Source organism: Anolis sagrei, chromosome 6 (genome assembly GCF_037176765.1).
Source record: "Anolis sagrei isolate rAnoSag1 chromosome 6, rAnoSag1.mat, whole genome shotgun sequence".
Lineage (NCBI taxonomy): Eukaryota > Metazoa > Chordata > Lepidosauria > Squamata > Dactyloidae > Anolis > Anolis sagrei.
In genome coordinates, this window is record NC_090026.1 from 46,055,898 (window position 1) to 46,072,200 (window position 16,303).

Consider the following 16,303-nt stretch of genomic DNA (forward strand, 5'->3'; position numbering starts at 1 on the left):
GATGTCACTGCACATTTTGCAACAGTAGACATTACAGAAAAGGGAGTAAAGCAAACAGCTGTTCTGAGTGGGAGTCATGTCATGTTCCAGCCTGAATTCGCATCACAAACTATTACCATTTCAATATCTGATTCTTATCTAGTTACCCTTTTTTGTTCTTCTTCAGCATCTGCAAAGAGCTTGCGAATGTTGGCCTCTGACTCGCCAACATATTTGTTGAGGATTTCAGGTCCGTTCACAATTTTTGGTTCTCTGGCATTCAGCATCTTGCCAATTTGCCTGGCCATCAAAGTCTTACCACATCCAGGGGGGCCAAATAAGAGGATGCCTTTCACATGCTTACAGCCTGGAGGAGGAGAAAAGATAAGTCATTAATCATCAAGCACAAATGAAGGTCATTTTGTGATAGGAGTTACATAAAAAAACAATGCATTCCATGTGGGATTACCTGAGAACAGTTGAAAAACTTCAGCTGGTGCAAAATACACCAGCTAGGAATCTAAATGGTACTCATATCACTTTCTACCAGTACTTAAAGAACTAAATTTGGAATCTCAATGTGTATACAGATACAAATCAAAGTGCTGCTCTTTACCTTTAGCGCTACCAATCCTTTCAGTCTAGAAGACCCAAGATGCATGAACCTACCCAGCAAGTAAGATTTTTTCCATACTTCCTACAACTCCAAGCATTGTCTAAGGCTGCTCTTAGCAATGGTCCAACAACAACTGGAATGCTGTATGATTCAACACCCCTAGCTGGTCTGAGTCCCTCTACGGAGGTAGAGAAGATCGGGATATAAAAGTTTTAAATAAATAAAGAATAGTTTAAACAAATGTTTGAATTTGGTCTTCCAGTGTGCAGAAGTGAAGTAGAAGACAAAAACTTTTAGAATCCTTCCATTTCATTCCCGTATCTATTTATTAATTATTTATTTACAACATTTATAGCCCGCCTTTCTCAACCATACGGTGACTCAAGGCAGGTTACAGATTGGCACGATTTGATGCCATGCATTCATAAAAGTGTAATTAAAAACAGTCAACATAATAATATAAAAACATAGAGAAAAGCTATGATTTCTTGAAACTAAAAACCCTCTCCAGATAGTATATGTAGGGATGAATGTTTTCAAACCTCACAAAATGGATTCCTTTACACATAATAACTCATCCAATCTATTATAAACTGTTAGAGTCTCAGGTAGTAAATTGGCCAATTAACATTTTCCTTTTTCTGTCTCATCTAATTTATACACTGAAGCAATTTCCATAGTAATAGGCTTCTGTACACCTACTGTTCCTCCAAAAGATGAAGAATGTTGCCGTATTTTGGCCCTCCAAAGCTAGGGCTAGACAAATTTGATATTTCAGGGAAGCAAAAGGGAACACACAGCTAAATATATCCCTTCCAGGTCCGTTGCCACGGGGGGGGGGGGGGGGGTGTTAAGGGTTCAACCCATCCCAGAAATGTGTCAAATTAAAAAAATACCCTGATTTCCTCATGAATTGGTTGACCATTTAACATTCATGAGTAAACCAGGTTTTTTAACCTGACACATTTGGGGGGGGGGGGGTGAACCCTTAACCCCCACCCCCCACCCCGGCTATGGCCCTGACCACTTCCTAAAACAAAAGACTTGCATCCTCCAGCAATCTTCCCCATTGTACTATTCAACAACCAACCAGGCCAAACATTGATGTTAATACAACTGGGAAGGAAATATAATGTAAGGAGGAAAGTGTTTTGGTTTCGTAGTGTATAACTTTTGGCCTCCCAAACTTAAATGCTCAGGTCCAGGATATTTCTGTTAATTAGGACACAAAGCAGACAACTTTGGAATTTGCAGAAAATGTTTGCAGAGAGACACACACAAAATGCCTTAGGCTACATCCCTGCTGCCGTACTGCCAATATTCAGTACAAATCACAATGCTAATTGTAAACACTTTTCAGGATGAAAATCTAAATGGTCCTGTTAAGCAAATATCTTGATTGGTTTTAAAGGGCTTTTGAGTCACAAATATTTATTTTGGGTACTTTTGGGGGTGGCCTGGGATTCACAAAAACAGCCTTGAGACATATACGTAATCTATGGGCCACATGTTGCCCAGCGGTTCCAGTAGATTAATCCTCATCCTCCTCCATTTTTATTTTTCTAAGCCAGTGGTTCCCAACAGGTGGGCTGCAACAGCTAAAATATGGGCCACAGCTCTGAGGAAAGCAGCCCTTTGTAAGCCCCTGTTTAGTTGGCCAAAGTTGTTGTTGTTGTTGTTAAAGCTGTTAGGGACAGTTTCTTGGGTCTCAAGCTCCGCTTTTTAATTTTTTTTCCACCTCAGCTCCCACCCCTTCTTCTTTTTTTGTTTTACACAAGCGTTAACAAAATCCATGGATAATAACACAGCCCAACAAAAAAAAGTGTCTTTGTTTTTAGGCCTGTTTCTGGGATTATTTGGGGTGTTGATTCAGAAAATTGCATTGGATGGACCACATCAACTCTAGATGATTAAATCTGGTTTTCTGTGGGTGAGCAGATGGGAACTACTGGATGGCATATGCTGTATCAGAAATTAGAGTTGGTGTGGTCTATTCAATGCAATTTTCTGAATCAGTACCCCCAAATAACCAAACCGAATCTAAGTTGACCAAAAACTTATTCGTAATCCTTTTGGTACTCCTGTTGGAGAGTGGTCCCTTATCAAAGTGGTTCCCTGGTCAAAAAAAGGTTGGGAACCACTATACAGAGCATTTTAATATTCCTCAAGCACATAGCCTTATTAGGCTGGATCTACACTGCCATAAAATCAAGTATCTGATCCCAGATCATCTGATTTGAACTGGATTATATGAGTCTACATTGCCATGTAATCCAGTTCAAAGGAGATAATCTGGGATCAGATACTAACTTATATGGCAGTGTAGATTCAGCCCCGACGTGTTCAACATGAAAAGAAAAAAGAAAGACGGATTTAGCAGCCCCTTCATAGAAAAAACAAAAAGCTCAAGCTTATGTGGACTCCATTCCACTTCACCAGATGCTTGGAGTGAAACCTCTGTGGACAGAGGAGTTATGGAAATTTCTGTTAAAATACGTAAATGTCAAAGGTGCTACTACTTGTAGATTTCCCTTTCCTTCATTTAATATTCCGTAGTTCAAGAACTCTGAATTACTAATTTAGCTTCTTGAGTCAAAGTATCTGCTGACTTCCAGTGCGTTTAGAACCCTCTCTTTCACTATATTGCTAATGGGATAAGAAGAGAGGGCAATGAAACTAACTGGTTGTAAGTCCCCATCTCTCTGTAGTCAATGCCACCCCCCCCCCCCAAAGTACATTAAGGGGATAATGGGTTATACTGGCATTGACAAAAGGCCTTTTAAAATATTCCACATTTAAAAGAAATTACTTTTTACACTTAAGAATATTCAAATTAAAAATAACTATTGAAGGGTAGGGGTATTGGCTGCTGATGGCATATCAACAGAGAACCAGGGAAAGAACAATAGGATGAACCATAACAGCAGTACAGTGGATGAGGTCAAAAGAAAGAATAAAACACAGAGGCTAGCAGGAGGAATAGATGTACCTGTGAAAGGGTGGATATAATGGGCTTGAAAATGACCAGAGGGAAAAAAATAGTTCATAGATTTCAAACATTATTTCCAGAAACACATTAGGTCTCTGGGATCTTTTCAGAGACAAAGATGAAGAATGGTCCTCCTCACAACCTGCATTATACTAAGTACAGTCCAGAACCTGGAGAAATTACTATTCACAGAATTCCCTCAGTCAGCCTGGCCATGTCATATTCCCAAATCCATATTCTCTGTGATATTCTCTGTCACAAAAGAGTGGATTCATATCCTCTTATAGATGTTTGGCGTTGGCATGTATCTAATCATGTATTAGGCTCACTTGCAAGTTCACAACTTTGCAGGAGGAACAGTAAAGTGGGCTTGCTCCCTGGTATAGAATGATAGCCTAGCCCCAAGACAGGTTGAGTCACAGCAGTAAATGTGATAATATTGACATTTGTGAATTTTCAGAAAATGATTCTGTGTTGCCATTACCTGGATGGGGAGATGGATAGAGAATCATTTATTAGTCAACTCTCTGGCATTCAGGAGAGACAGGCAGAAAAGCAAACACACACAATGTAAATGGGGGAGGAAAGAAAAATATTACTGGAGGTGAAAGACTAATTTTACACATGAACCAGCAAGGTGGTGATAAATTAAAAGTGATCCTTGTCAACTTAGTGTCATGGAAGAGCCTGTTAATATGGGGAACACGATCTCTCGTGTAGCCAAAAAAACAGTGAGGTGGGATTTGAATGATGAGTGATGCCAATGAAGGGGAATCCCAGCCTGCCGAGACGAGAGAGGCTACAAAAAGGCTATGAGCAAGTTGGGGCAGATTTTGTACAAACAGGTTTAGGGAATTTCTGTTTTCAGGCAAGCCAGATGGACGTAATCTTTGTTGCTGTATGTTAGCCCTCTTGCAAGAAGGGGCCACAAGGCAAGGGGAAGCATCCAATGTCTTCACTTATTTGAGATTTACCATTATCAAACAAGTAAACAAAAAGTATGGAGAGTTTGCACATGTGTGCACAGATATTTTACAGCTGTTCCAAAAACAACCCATTTAGAAGTCTCTCTTAAGTGACTGTATGTCTACCCTCTGAATATCAGTTGGAGGGTACATCCATATGAGGACTCTCTGAGAGTAGTCACGTGCTCTGGTTGGGATTCTCTTGGATTCTTCTTTGGCATAACTACACCAGTGGAGGCAGTAAAAAGGAAAAGGTCATTGGTGCAGCCATAGCAAAGAAAGGAAGACAAAGCCACCCATTGGAGCAAGGGGACTGTCAATTCCAAGCAGCCTATTTCTTTAATGCCTGGTGTTTGGTTTTGGGGGGCTTATATCCAAGGTGGGCTGCTGGGACCTTCTCAAGCAATTGTCCAAACCCTGTCACATCTCTAGAAACCAGACACTGAAGAAATGCAGCTTTCATCTCCCACAGCCTCCAATTTTGTCTTTTTTTCATTGCCACCACCTGGGGAAAAAGCAACTACTTGTGTAACTGGCTATTACATGAACATAGTGTATTGCCTGGATTCCTGCAATAAGCAGTGTCTTCCTCACTAAAGAACTTTGCTTCTTAATTATCCATGCTGACAAATCAGTGAGGAGTAACCGAATTGGTAAAATAGACAATGCAAAAGTTAATACTATTCCTAGTACAAATATTCTGCTTCTGTACTTCGAAGATCATGCTTAATCAGCCAGGTCAATTCAGTTGACACGATATCATTGTAGTCTACCAACACTGGAAGATATACAACTGCTCAGGGCTTCAGGAAAAGTTGCACAAGCCCATACAATAGAGCTCATCAAGCCACATGCATGCTCAGAACATGTAACCCCAGTCTACAATCTTACTATCAACCTGCAGATTTTGAATGTTAAGGAGCTAGGTAGGATGATGCTTTGCAAGTAACGTTGAAAGACCTCATATGACAAAGAAAATCATGAAGATATCAAAGTATTGCCACCATGTCATCCAGCTTAGAGACCCCAGATAAGGAGAGGTCCTTCCCAGCCTAACTCACCAAAGACTTAGGGGGAAAGAGATAGAAATCTGCTGAATCAAACCATTACTTCCAATTGTACTCAGCTAGATACCTCTGGCAAACATGAAAGCAAACCATGACAGCTACTGTTCTGTTTGTCTCCAATGTTATTCAGAGAGATATTGCCTCTGAAGAATGTGATTTTAGGCCTAATAAGCACCAAAACCTAGTCCCCATTCTTAAATATATCTTAATCTTACTTGAAAGCCAGTGACAGCAACCACTACATTTTGTGGAAGTGAATTCTGTACATTAATAGCCATACTTTCTTCAGACCTAAGTATAGTGCCATTCATGCAGTGAAATTGACTAACGATAGTTTGCTTCACTGAAGACACAACAAGGCAGACCCAAGATCTCCTGCCTAGAAAACCTACAAGCTCCTTCCCCAACTCTTTCACCTCGTCTCAACCCAGAAAGCACCTTTACACAAAATATGCCCACCTGGCCAACATGGAAAGCACTGAAAATGTGAAGGCTGGCCTCCCTTCAAATAGGCAAGTGATGACAAATTTCAAAATGTCACAGCTGGAGACCGCCCTGTAGCTCCTGCTGTACTCAGGCAGCCCTTGCTTTCACAGCTTATCTCCACTCAAGAGAAAAAGGCAAGCAGTGTCTCCAAATGTCAGGACTGTTAACAGAGACCTTATAAGACTCAACTTCTTCCTCTTGGTAGATGTCTATTAATAATTATATCTAGAAACAGGCTTGTTTCCCAAATGAAGGTCACCCACATAATAACATGCCAGGCTTATCGAAAACGTTTTAATTACTTGCTCACCCATAAGCAACAAAATCCACATCATGAAAACTAATAAGCTGTATGAAACAGCTCCTCAAAGTAATGGCAACAGTTAAAGCAAGCCAGAATTGTCATCACCATAGCAGGCTCTGCAACTAAAGGAATTTTGAGTAGGTTGACATTTGACACAAATGAGATCAAGACAACCATCTTCTGACTGTATCTCATTATGCTCATTTGCAAAGGTCAGCTAGAGATATCATTTACAGGATTACTTGTTTTGCTATAGCTCCATCTCTCACTGTATGATTCAGGTGCAAGCGTAACTGACATTTGGATTCTGGGAACAATCCTCAGTGATAACAGAATGAACTTTATTGGGTACTCCCATTATGCAGCAGGTGTACCCACATAAGGCACAGACACTAAAATGGGAGAGGAATCCAGGTAGGCGATCTGGGAGACATTATCATTTAGACAGCAGAGCTAATGTACCTGGTACCTTCCAGAGCTTACAAGTAAAGGGAGACAGTTTGGTGCCTCCTGCCGTTTCAGTTTATAATCTAAAATTGCAACAGTGCGGAAAATAACAAAGGAACAATAGTCAGAGTGAGATGTGAGCAAATGCAAGTTTCCTGTACTTGAACCTGATTATGATTGGGGATTAAAATCAAGAATTTACCTAACAGCCAGTTTAACAACAAAGTGACCATATTTATTGATGCATGTAATTTATAGGCTGCACAATATCAGATAATTCTCTTGGCAGCATATAAAATAAAGTGTTTCTGATATAAATCGCATTGTAGTAAGCAGCAAATTAAGCTGAAGCAGGTGCATTAAAACATATCAATGGATCAGAGATGCTAAAAAAAACAGGAGACTTAAAATAATATTGAAAATCATTTCATTGAAGAGGCCTAGAAAATTATTTTTTGCCTAGTGCCCAAAAGGTATCAAAGTGGATATCAGGTATGTCTCTTAAGGGAGGCAAAATTACAAATAAGAACCCACTATACCTTTTACTTGTAGCCACCACTAAATTTCACTAATGGTATAGATGTACCAGCAGAAGGCCCTCAAATAATAACCTAAAAAAGGGGCAATGATGTCTACTGCAATAAGAAGTGATCCTTTGGGTCTGTGGTTCTTAACCTGTGGGTCTCCAGATGTTTTGGCCTTCAATTCCCAGAAATCCTAACAGCCGGTAAACTGGCTGGGATTTCTGGGAGTTATAGGCCAAAACACCTGGGGACCCACAGGTTGAGAACCACTGCTTTAGATCAAGAAGAGAACTGAGTGGCCTCCTGATATTGTGAACTATAACTCCCAGGAACCCTAATCACTATAGTCAAATGAGGAATACTTGCATTATAGTTCAAAAACAGAGAGGAAAGTTGCACAAATCCTTGGAAATGTATGTTTCGAATCACAAAGAGCTTTAAAGATCAAAAGTAACATTTTCATTTGGGCATGGAGAACACTATTGTCATTGTTTATTCGTTCAGTCGCTTCCAACTCTTCGTGACCTCATGGACCAGCCCAAGCCAGAGCTCCCTGTCGGCAGTCACCACCCCCAGCTCCTTCAGAGTCAAGCCAGTCACTTTAAGGATACCATCCGTCCATCTTGGCCTTGATCGACCCCTCTTCTTTTTTCCTTCCATTTCCCCCAGCATCATTGTCTTCTCTAAGCTTTCCTGTTGCCTCATTATGTGGCCAAAGTACTTCAACTTTGTCTCTAATATCCTTCCCTCCGATGAGCAGTCGGGCTTTGTTTCCTGAAGTATGGAGTGGCTAGATCTTCTTGTGATCCAAGGCACTCTCAGAACTTTCCTCCAACACCACAGTTCAAAAGCATCTATCTTCCTTCGCTCAGCCTTCCTTATGGTCCAGCTCTCACATCCGTAGGTGACTATGGAGAATACCATTGGTTTAACTATGCGGATCTTTGTTGCCACTCTTCACTATTTTATCAAGATTGGACATTGCTCTCCTCCCAAGAAGTAGACATCTTCTGATTTCCTTGCTGCAGTCTGCATCTGCAGTAATCTTTGAATCGAGAAGTACAAAGTCTGTCACTGCCTACCAGCATACAATATTGGTAATGAGAATTCCACTTAGGATTCTTCCAGACATGTTCAGTATTATGTTTTGATTTCCTATTCCCATACCACTGGTGCCCAGGAGTATGTGGATCATGAAAATGGAACAGCATAGCATGACAAGACAAAAGACGTTTTGCACTATAGAAAGGGAGACAACAAATAAATGCAAGTGGAGATAGGGGGTCTAATAGCTTCCAAACTTCTAGCATAAAGTCTCTTGAAACATCATAACATCACTATAGGAAGGGAGACAATAAAGAAAAGCAATGGGAGATGAAGGGGGTGTCTGATGGCTGCTAAGCTTAGGCTCTTGGCCTCCAGTGTTGAGATGAAACCAAAGACCACCTGGAGGAAAAGTGACAATAAAGGAAGATAAATTGGAACCAATGGACCTCTAGGATTTATGCAAACTGAAGAACAATTATCTCTTTCTGATGGAATGCAAACAAAAAGAAAAATCAGATGAAAGGAGGAATTCCTAATACACATACAGAAAAGCCCTGGGCTACACAGTAAAAACTGCACACATTAAAAAAATATAAACCTTGAGCCCAAAAGTGGGACTCAAAGCCTGCTTTTTAAATTTATTTAACCATGTTTCACTTGCTGTAATTTTAGGCTTTTAGCAAAATCACAGCCGCAGAGGAGACACACCAGCAGCTTCATCCACTAAAAGCTTGAAAATGAGAAGGCAGTCAAACACCTGCTTGAAGATTACAGGAAAGGCCACCAGCATGGATGAACTGCAACTCAGTAGAGCTTACTTTCAGCCATCAATTGTGGGCAGCACTTTAGACACTGCGGCTGGTCCTCATCACTGGAAATTTTCTGCAGCTTTTAGCTAATATGTAGACAGGTACTTATTGTCAAATTCCAAGCTATAAATCTAGCCTTTCCTTCTATCGGCCTGTTTGAAACAGGGGTACTAGAACACACACTGGTAAATTCTGTCACATTAACCGGTTGTCTGATAACTGGATCCCCGGGAAATTTACTTTTCTGGACTACAACACTTAACACCGACCGCCAATGTGGCCATTCTGTCTGGGGGAAAATAATATACAAAAATATACAAGGAAGGCAGGAATAGCTTTCAGTGTGGTTCAGGTGGATTTCCAAGTTTGCCACTGACTCAAAGTAATGGATGTAGTTACCAGTCAAAACAATGGTAAAGAGCAATGAGGGTACTGTCTCCCAAATAAGAAATATGCCCCAACTGAAAATAATATTTCTGTAGTTTTCAAATTTCTAGTTTACAAAGAAAAACTGTAAATCATGCACATACTGTGTCCAATTCTGGGCACCACAATGGAAGAAAGATATTGACAAGCTGGAGTGTGTCCAGAGGAGGGTGACTAAAATGATCAAGGGTCTGGAGAACAAGCCCTATGAGGAGCGGCTTAAGGAGCTGGGCATGTTTAGCCTAAAGAAGAGAAGGCTGAGAGGAGATATGATAGCCATGTATAAATATGTGAGAGGAAGCCACAGGGAGGAGGGAGCAAGCTTGTTTTCTGCTTCCCTGGAGACTAGGACACGAAACAATGGCTTCAAACTACAAGAAAGGAGATTCCATCTGAACATGAGGAAGAACTTCCTGACTGTGAGAGCCGTTCAGCAGTGGAACTCTCTGCCCCAGAGTGTGGTGGAGGCTCCTTCTTTGGAAGCTTTTAAACAGAGGCTGGATGGCCATCTGTCAGGGGTGATTTGGATGCAATATTCCTGCTTCTTGGCAGGGGGTTGGACTGGATGGCCCATGAGGTCTCTTCCAACTCTTTGATTCTATGATTTTTAAGTACAGCCAGTCCAGGATTCTGTCCATTTTCTCCTTTATCTGATCATTAGCTTTCCCTTCTTCAACCTATCTTAACCAGTTCTCTTTGATTCTTAGACCATGGTATACCTTGTTGTACTTGTTCATAAGTGTATTCATTCCATCTGTCCATTGTCCATTTTTTATCCTTCCATCCCAATGCTATTACAGCATGGGTAGCTTTAACCATCGCCATCAAAGTTTGTTGGTCTTCCTTCTTCAGCATTTCTAGGCTCAATGTTCCAATTTTCAACAACCCCGGCCCCATGTACAAATTTACCTTGAATAACCCATTTATTTGTTTAATACCCTCTTCCAGAATCTCTGCACTTCCTCACATTCCCGCCACATATGTGTAAACCATCCCTTCCCCTTTTTACAATGCCAACAGTATATTTTCAGTTAAAGAAGGCATACCTAGGATCACATCTACTGCATTAATTGAAGTATACCTGTAGAAAAATGTTATCACAAAAAGGAAAATGCAAACGATCTAGTTCACCATCCTCGCTAGGTCAGGTAGAATGTTACTTCTGTTCCTGACCATTTTGGCAGATGCAATGTGTTAACCTTTTTCTTTAAGGTATTCTAAAAAGAAGAGGGACAAATCCTTCTTAAGAGTCAGCCTATACCTTACATTCAACAGATGGAAACTTTACAACAGATGGAACTTTCCATAGCAGTAGAAAATCCTGCCTGGTTGACACCGGAGTACATCAGGTAACTAAGAACTTTAATCACAAAAGCCCAAATTCTTTTAACTTCTAGAGCAGGGGTCCTCAAACGAAGGCCCAGGGGCCGGATACGGCCCTGCCCTCGCTCAGGGTCAACCTAAGTCTGAAATGACTTGAAAGCACACAACAACAATAATCCTATCTCATCAGCCAAAAGCAGGCCCACACTTCCCATTGAAATACTAATAAGTTTATATTTGTTAAAACTGTTCTTCATTTTAATTATTGTATTTTTTTAAAGTGTTTTTTGCATTACAAATAAGATATGTGCAGTGTGCATAAGAATTCATTCTTGTTTTTTCAAATTATAATCAGGCCCTCCAATAGTTTGCGGGACTGTGACCGGGCCTTCCATTTCAAAAGTTTGTGGACCCCTGTTCTAGAGTATAGGTAAATGTATTTTTCAGATAACTGGGATCAAACAGCATTAGCAAATAGAAATCTTACCAGTTTACATGGTAAGTGTTAGCAATTTATTGGAGAAGTGCCTGATTAAGCACAGATGGCACTGTGCCTTCACTAAAAACTAACAATATCAGAATCATGAAAGGTCACGGATAGAAATCTGAGAATAATTGGGGGAACACCAAAAGAGACGTACTGGTAAGTGATGCATGAGCAAGAACTGAAACTACACAAATGGGGAAAAGCAGATCTCCTTATGTATGTTTTCACACCTTCAAGGAACAGGCTGCACTGCTACAGTTAAATTTAAGACAGCTTCTGCAAATGAATACTAGAGGTTTGATTTTAATGAAAGTTAAATATCATGGATTGATGTTCTACCCTGCCATTTGCAATGCAAGAACAATTATGCAATAAAGATAAAGTACCTGCAGTTACCAATTTAAAGATGTTCAAATGTGGCTGGGATTGGGGAGATTATGAGTTTTAAATGCCATTTTAGTGTATCTACTGTATTTTCATTTTGTTTTTATCACACTACTACTATTTACTTGCTTTTTAACTTTTGTATTGCACCGTTTAAACTTGCCTAGTGTGGAGTATTAGCCGCCTTGAGTCTCCATTGGGAGAAAGGCGGGGTATAAATAAAGATAATAAAAACATACATACATACATACATACATTTAGATGTTTTGTTACATATTTTAGCTTAGATTAGGTTTTGATTAGATTAAGTAGTGGGCTTGCTGTAATAACCTAGCTGAAATACTAAATGATACCAGATCAGAGCTACCCAGATCTCAGTCTGGGTCTGGAATGGACAAAATTTTAAAAATGGTGATGATCTCTGTAAAAGAAAGGACAGAAACATATGGACAATACTTGCGGTCGGCCATCATGCTTTTCATGCTATGTTTAATTCAGACACATCTAAATTCCTTCCTCCTGTCCGGATGATATCTAAAAACAGGGATCCTCAAACCTTTTAAACAGAGGGCCAGGTCACAGTTCCTAAAACTGTTGGAGGGCCGGATTATAATTTAGAAAAAAAAATGAATTCCTATGCACACTGCATATATGTAATTTGTAGTGCAAAAAACACTTTAAAACAATCCAATAATTAAAATGAAGATCAAATATAAACTTATAAGTATTTCAATGGGAAGTGTGGCCCTGCTTTTGGCTGATGAGATAGTATTGTTGTTGTTGTTGTTGTTGTTGTTGTTGTTGTTGTGTGCTTTCAAGTCATTTCAGACTTAGGTTGACACTGAGCGAGGGCTGGGTAAATGACCTTGGAGGGCCGTATCCAGCCTTAGTTTGAGGACCCCTGTCTAAAACAACCTAGAATCCCTTCCCACATTTTCCTAAAATATATTCATTTGTGTACTCCAAAATGCCTACAACAAGGGGTGAAAACTGTGTGATCCATCCATTTTTGAACTGTATCTACCACTAGCCTACCCAATGGTAAGGAATGCTGACAGCTGCAAACTAGCAACATCTGGAAGGCAATATAATTTCCATGTGTAGTCTACACCCTCCTTTATTCATTTATTTATTTTTATATATATCAGGGGACCCTATATTTCTGTAAGGTGCAAACTGACCGGACTTTCTCTCAAGGTCAATTTGGGAAGTGCCAAGGAGACCTTGCAGCACCTAAAATTACTTATATATTAATTATGAACTTTTGCAGACTGTCCAATTCACCACCTGACACAGTGGTACACAGTCCAGGAAAGATTATTCCACAAATAAATTAATTCATCTTTAAAGTGTTGTTAGCTTCCTTGTTGTTGATGCAACAGCCTTAGCAGGACAGCCCTTCTGGTACTGGGAGATCAAGGCAACTTCTTCTGCTTAACTAATTTCTTCCTAAAGCCTACTTTACTCTCATTACTTTCAATGAAAACTGCACAAGAGACCTTCCTAGTAGGCAGGCTGCATTAACCACCTCCAAGCTCTACCAGCCAACATCTACTATCTCACTAATCTTGCTTCACGATAGAGTCTGTTTGTAGATGTAGAATACTAAAGCTGATTTATAATACTCTTTTTTCCTTTCCTTGTGCTTTGTAAAAAGCAAGAGTTATGGAAGCCACAGAGTCTGAACCCAACAGTACTGCAAAAGATAGATCTAGCCAGGCTATCGCTGGCATATTTATTGCTATTCATTTGGGAGGTACAGAAACAAGGAAAGGCAACAGAGACAAAAAAGCAAAAGGGGAAAAGATCTGGGGCTGCTACTATTCACAAGGCCGAGAAGGTACTTTCTTCTCTTTTACCTCTCATGAATTATTATGGCAGACTTGAGCAGATGTCACCCTGGCATTTGAGCCCTGAAATATAGTTGGAAGAGCAAGTTATAACTAATGCAAAGAAAAAGGATGAATGTCAGGAAGCGGCACTTTTCTTCAAATTTCAGATAAGCTTCTTTTGCCTAAGGGGGCCCTGTCAATGAGAAAACGGAGCTGGAATGGGAAGCTTTAAGCTCTGGTGGCTAATAATAAGCAAGAGCTGTCATCGAAGAGTGCTACAGCTTGCTGTGAGAGCAGGGGTTCATCATGTAGGAAGCTTAGTCGCCATTAGGGGACTCAGCTGGGAAAGATATCCTTACTCAAGAGGATATCTTATAAAAGTGGTTTCGTGGCCAGCTCGAAAAGCTCACAGTGGTAGAGATGAAACTATTCCACGTGTGACTATAGCGAGAGAGGGGAAACTGCCTTTTGCATAACCAACATGGGCCACTGCTTTGGACTTGCATCCTTCCAGTCCTCTCTTTCTACTGTTTCCATACTCTAAAATTAAGTTTTGAGTGTCAGAGTAAAATGTGCCTCAAAATTTAACTGAGGAAGCTCTGTACTTCAGTGTAACAACACTCTAAGCAATGTAGAGACACTGGAATGGCCAAGCTATAAGCAATGGTAATAGTGTGAGTTACACTCCTTCATGCAGAGTTTAAGGAAAATTATTGTTTTACAAGAAATAACTGAATCTGCTTCCATAGTTGCCATCCTGAGGCTTTTGGATAAGTGAAATAGTTATGCTTGCCAGCAACTTGCACATAAGGCTCTATTCTAGACCAATATGAATATCCTACCAGCCATGCTAGCTTCACCATTTTAAAGAAGAAACCTATCTCAAGGCTATTAGGTTCTGAAACTTACTTTACCTTGAACCTAGCAATGTCAAATTTTGCACTTATACACATTAGCCATCCCTTATCAAGAACTGCAAAATCCAAACAAAAATCCAAAATTGTCCAGATAGGTGACTGAGATACTGACATCTTTGCTTTATGATGCTTCAATTGACACATGCTTTGTTTCATGCACAAAATGATTAGAAATGTTGTGTAAAATTACCTTCAGGCTATATGTACGATTGGACTACTGCAACGAGCTCTACATTGGACTGTCTTTGAAAAGTGGTCGGAAACTTCAGTTCATCTAAAGAGCAGCAGCCAGACTGCAAACTGGAGCTGGCTGAAGGGAGCATACAACTCCTCTATTGCAACAGCTCAACTGGTTGCCAATATGTTTCCGAGCACAATTCAAAGTACTGGTTTTGACCTGAAAACCCCTATTTGACTCCAGTCCAGGTTATCTGAAGGACCACATCTCCTCCTATGCACATGGGAGACATATACAATCTACTGGGGAGGGTCTTTTCTCGGTCCCACCACCCATTAAAGCACGCTTGGTGGAAACACAAGAGAGGGCCTTTTTGGTGGCTGTTCCCTTGTTGTGGAATTCCCCCCAAGAGAAACCAAAATGGCCTCATCCCTGCTGGCCTTCTGCAAGAAGATCAAGGCCTTCCTCTACCAACAGGCTTTTGGGGAAGGGCAAGGGGAGTCTCTGGGGAAGGTGGGTGAGATTGGGGGGGGGGGGGAGGAGAGATATGAGTTTTAAAAGCCATTTAATGTATTTGCTGTACTTTAATTCTGTTTTTACCACACTGTTATTATTTGTTTTTTAACTTTTGTATTGCTTTTAAAAACTGTTTAGTGTGGATAGATGTTAGCAGCCTTGAGTCTCTATGGGGAGAAAGGCGAGATATAAATAAAGATGATAATAATAATGATGATGGTGATGCATAAAATGCATATGAAACATACATGAATGTCTTGCATAGATTGGGTCCCACCCCCAAGATATCTCATAATGTATATACGTGGAAATACAGGAACTCCAAAATCCAAAAAAGGGAAAATCTAGATCACTTCTGGTCCCAGGCATTTCAGATAAGGGATACTCAACCTGTACTACATTTTCATGTCTCCATCTTCTAATGCCATCCAATTTTTAAAAAGATCCTTCCCCATTCACTTCCTACTGCTTAAGGAAAAGAAGAAAAATATCATATTTTGGACTTCATAGTCCAGAAGTCTAGCTTTTTTATACCTCTTTATAATATCAATCTCTTTTCTACCTCATTTTAAGTAACTTCCATTTATGTCCTTCCTGTTATTTTGAACTCTATATCATCACTCCTCTTATAGTTTGCATATTTTCTCAGATGTTAGTACTGTGATGTGTGCTTTGCACAGTGATGCAATACCTCACTTCTCTTTATGTCTGGTACTCACCCATCTGCTCCACAATCTCAGGTGGGAAAACCCGGGAGGCAAATGCACGCCGAAAAATATCTGAAAATTCCTTATCAAGACCCCCAATGCCCATCTTCTCAAAATTCCAGTCTGGGTTAATGATAGATTGACGATTTTCCCTAGTTTTCGATTTTCCTATAGAGAAGAAAGAGAAAGAAAAGAATTCACAGATGACAAATTCATCAGCATATAGAAAAGATGCAGAATCCCATGCAAAATCCAAAGGTCAACTTCAAACATAATAGAATATAAACCCTGGTGAGAGAG

General features: G+C 40.2%; 1 protein-coding gene across 2 annotated transcripts in view; it reads right to left on the minus strand.

Annotated features, from left to right (window-relative positions):
* NSF (N-ethylmaleimide sensitive factor, vesicle fusing ATPase) overlaps positions 1-16,303 on the minus strand; it is a 91,114-nt gene that overhangs the window by 30,376 nt on the left and 44,435 nt on the right. For both annotated transcript variants that reach the window (XM_060781169.2, XM_060781170.2), the window contains exons 8-9: positions 16,016-16,171; positions 147-346 (exon numbers count right to left, since the gene is read on the minus strand). In XM_060781169.2, the coding sequence (XP_060637152.2) occupies positions 147-346; positions 16,016-16,171 (356 nt within the window). The remainder of the gene's footprint in view (positions 1-146; positions 347-16,015; positions 16,172-16,303) is intronic.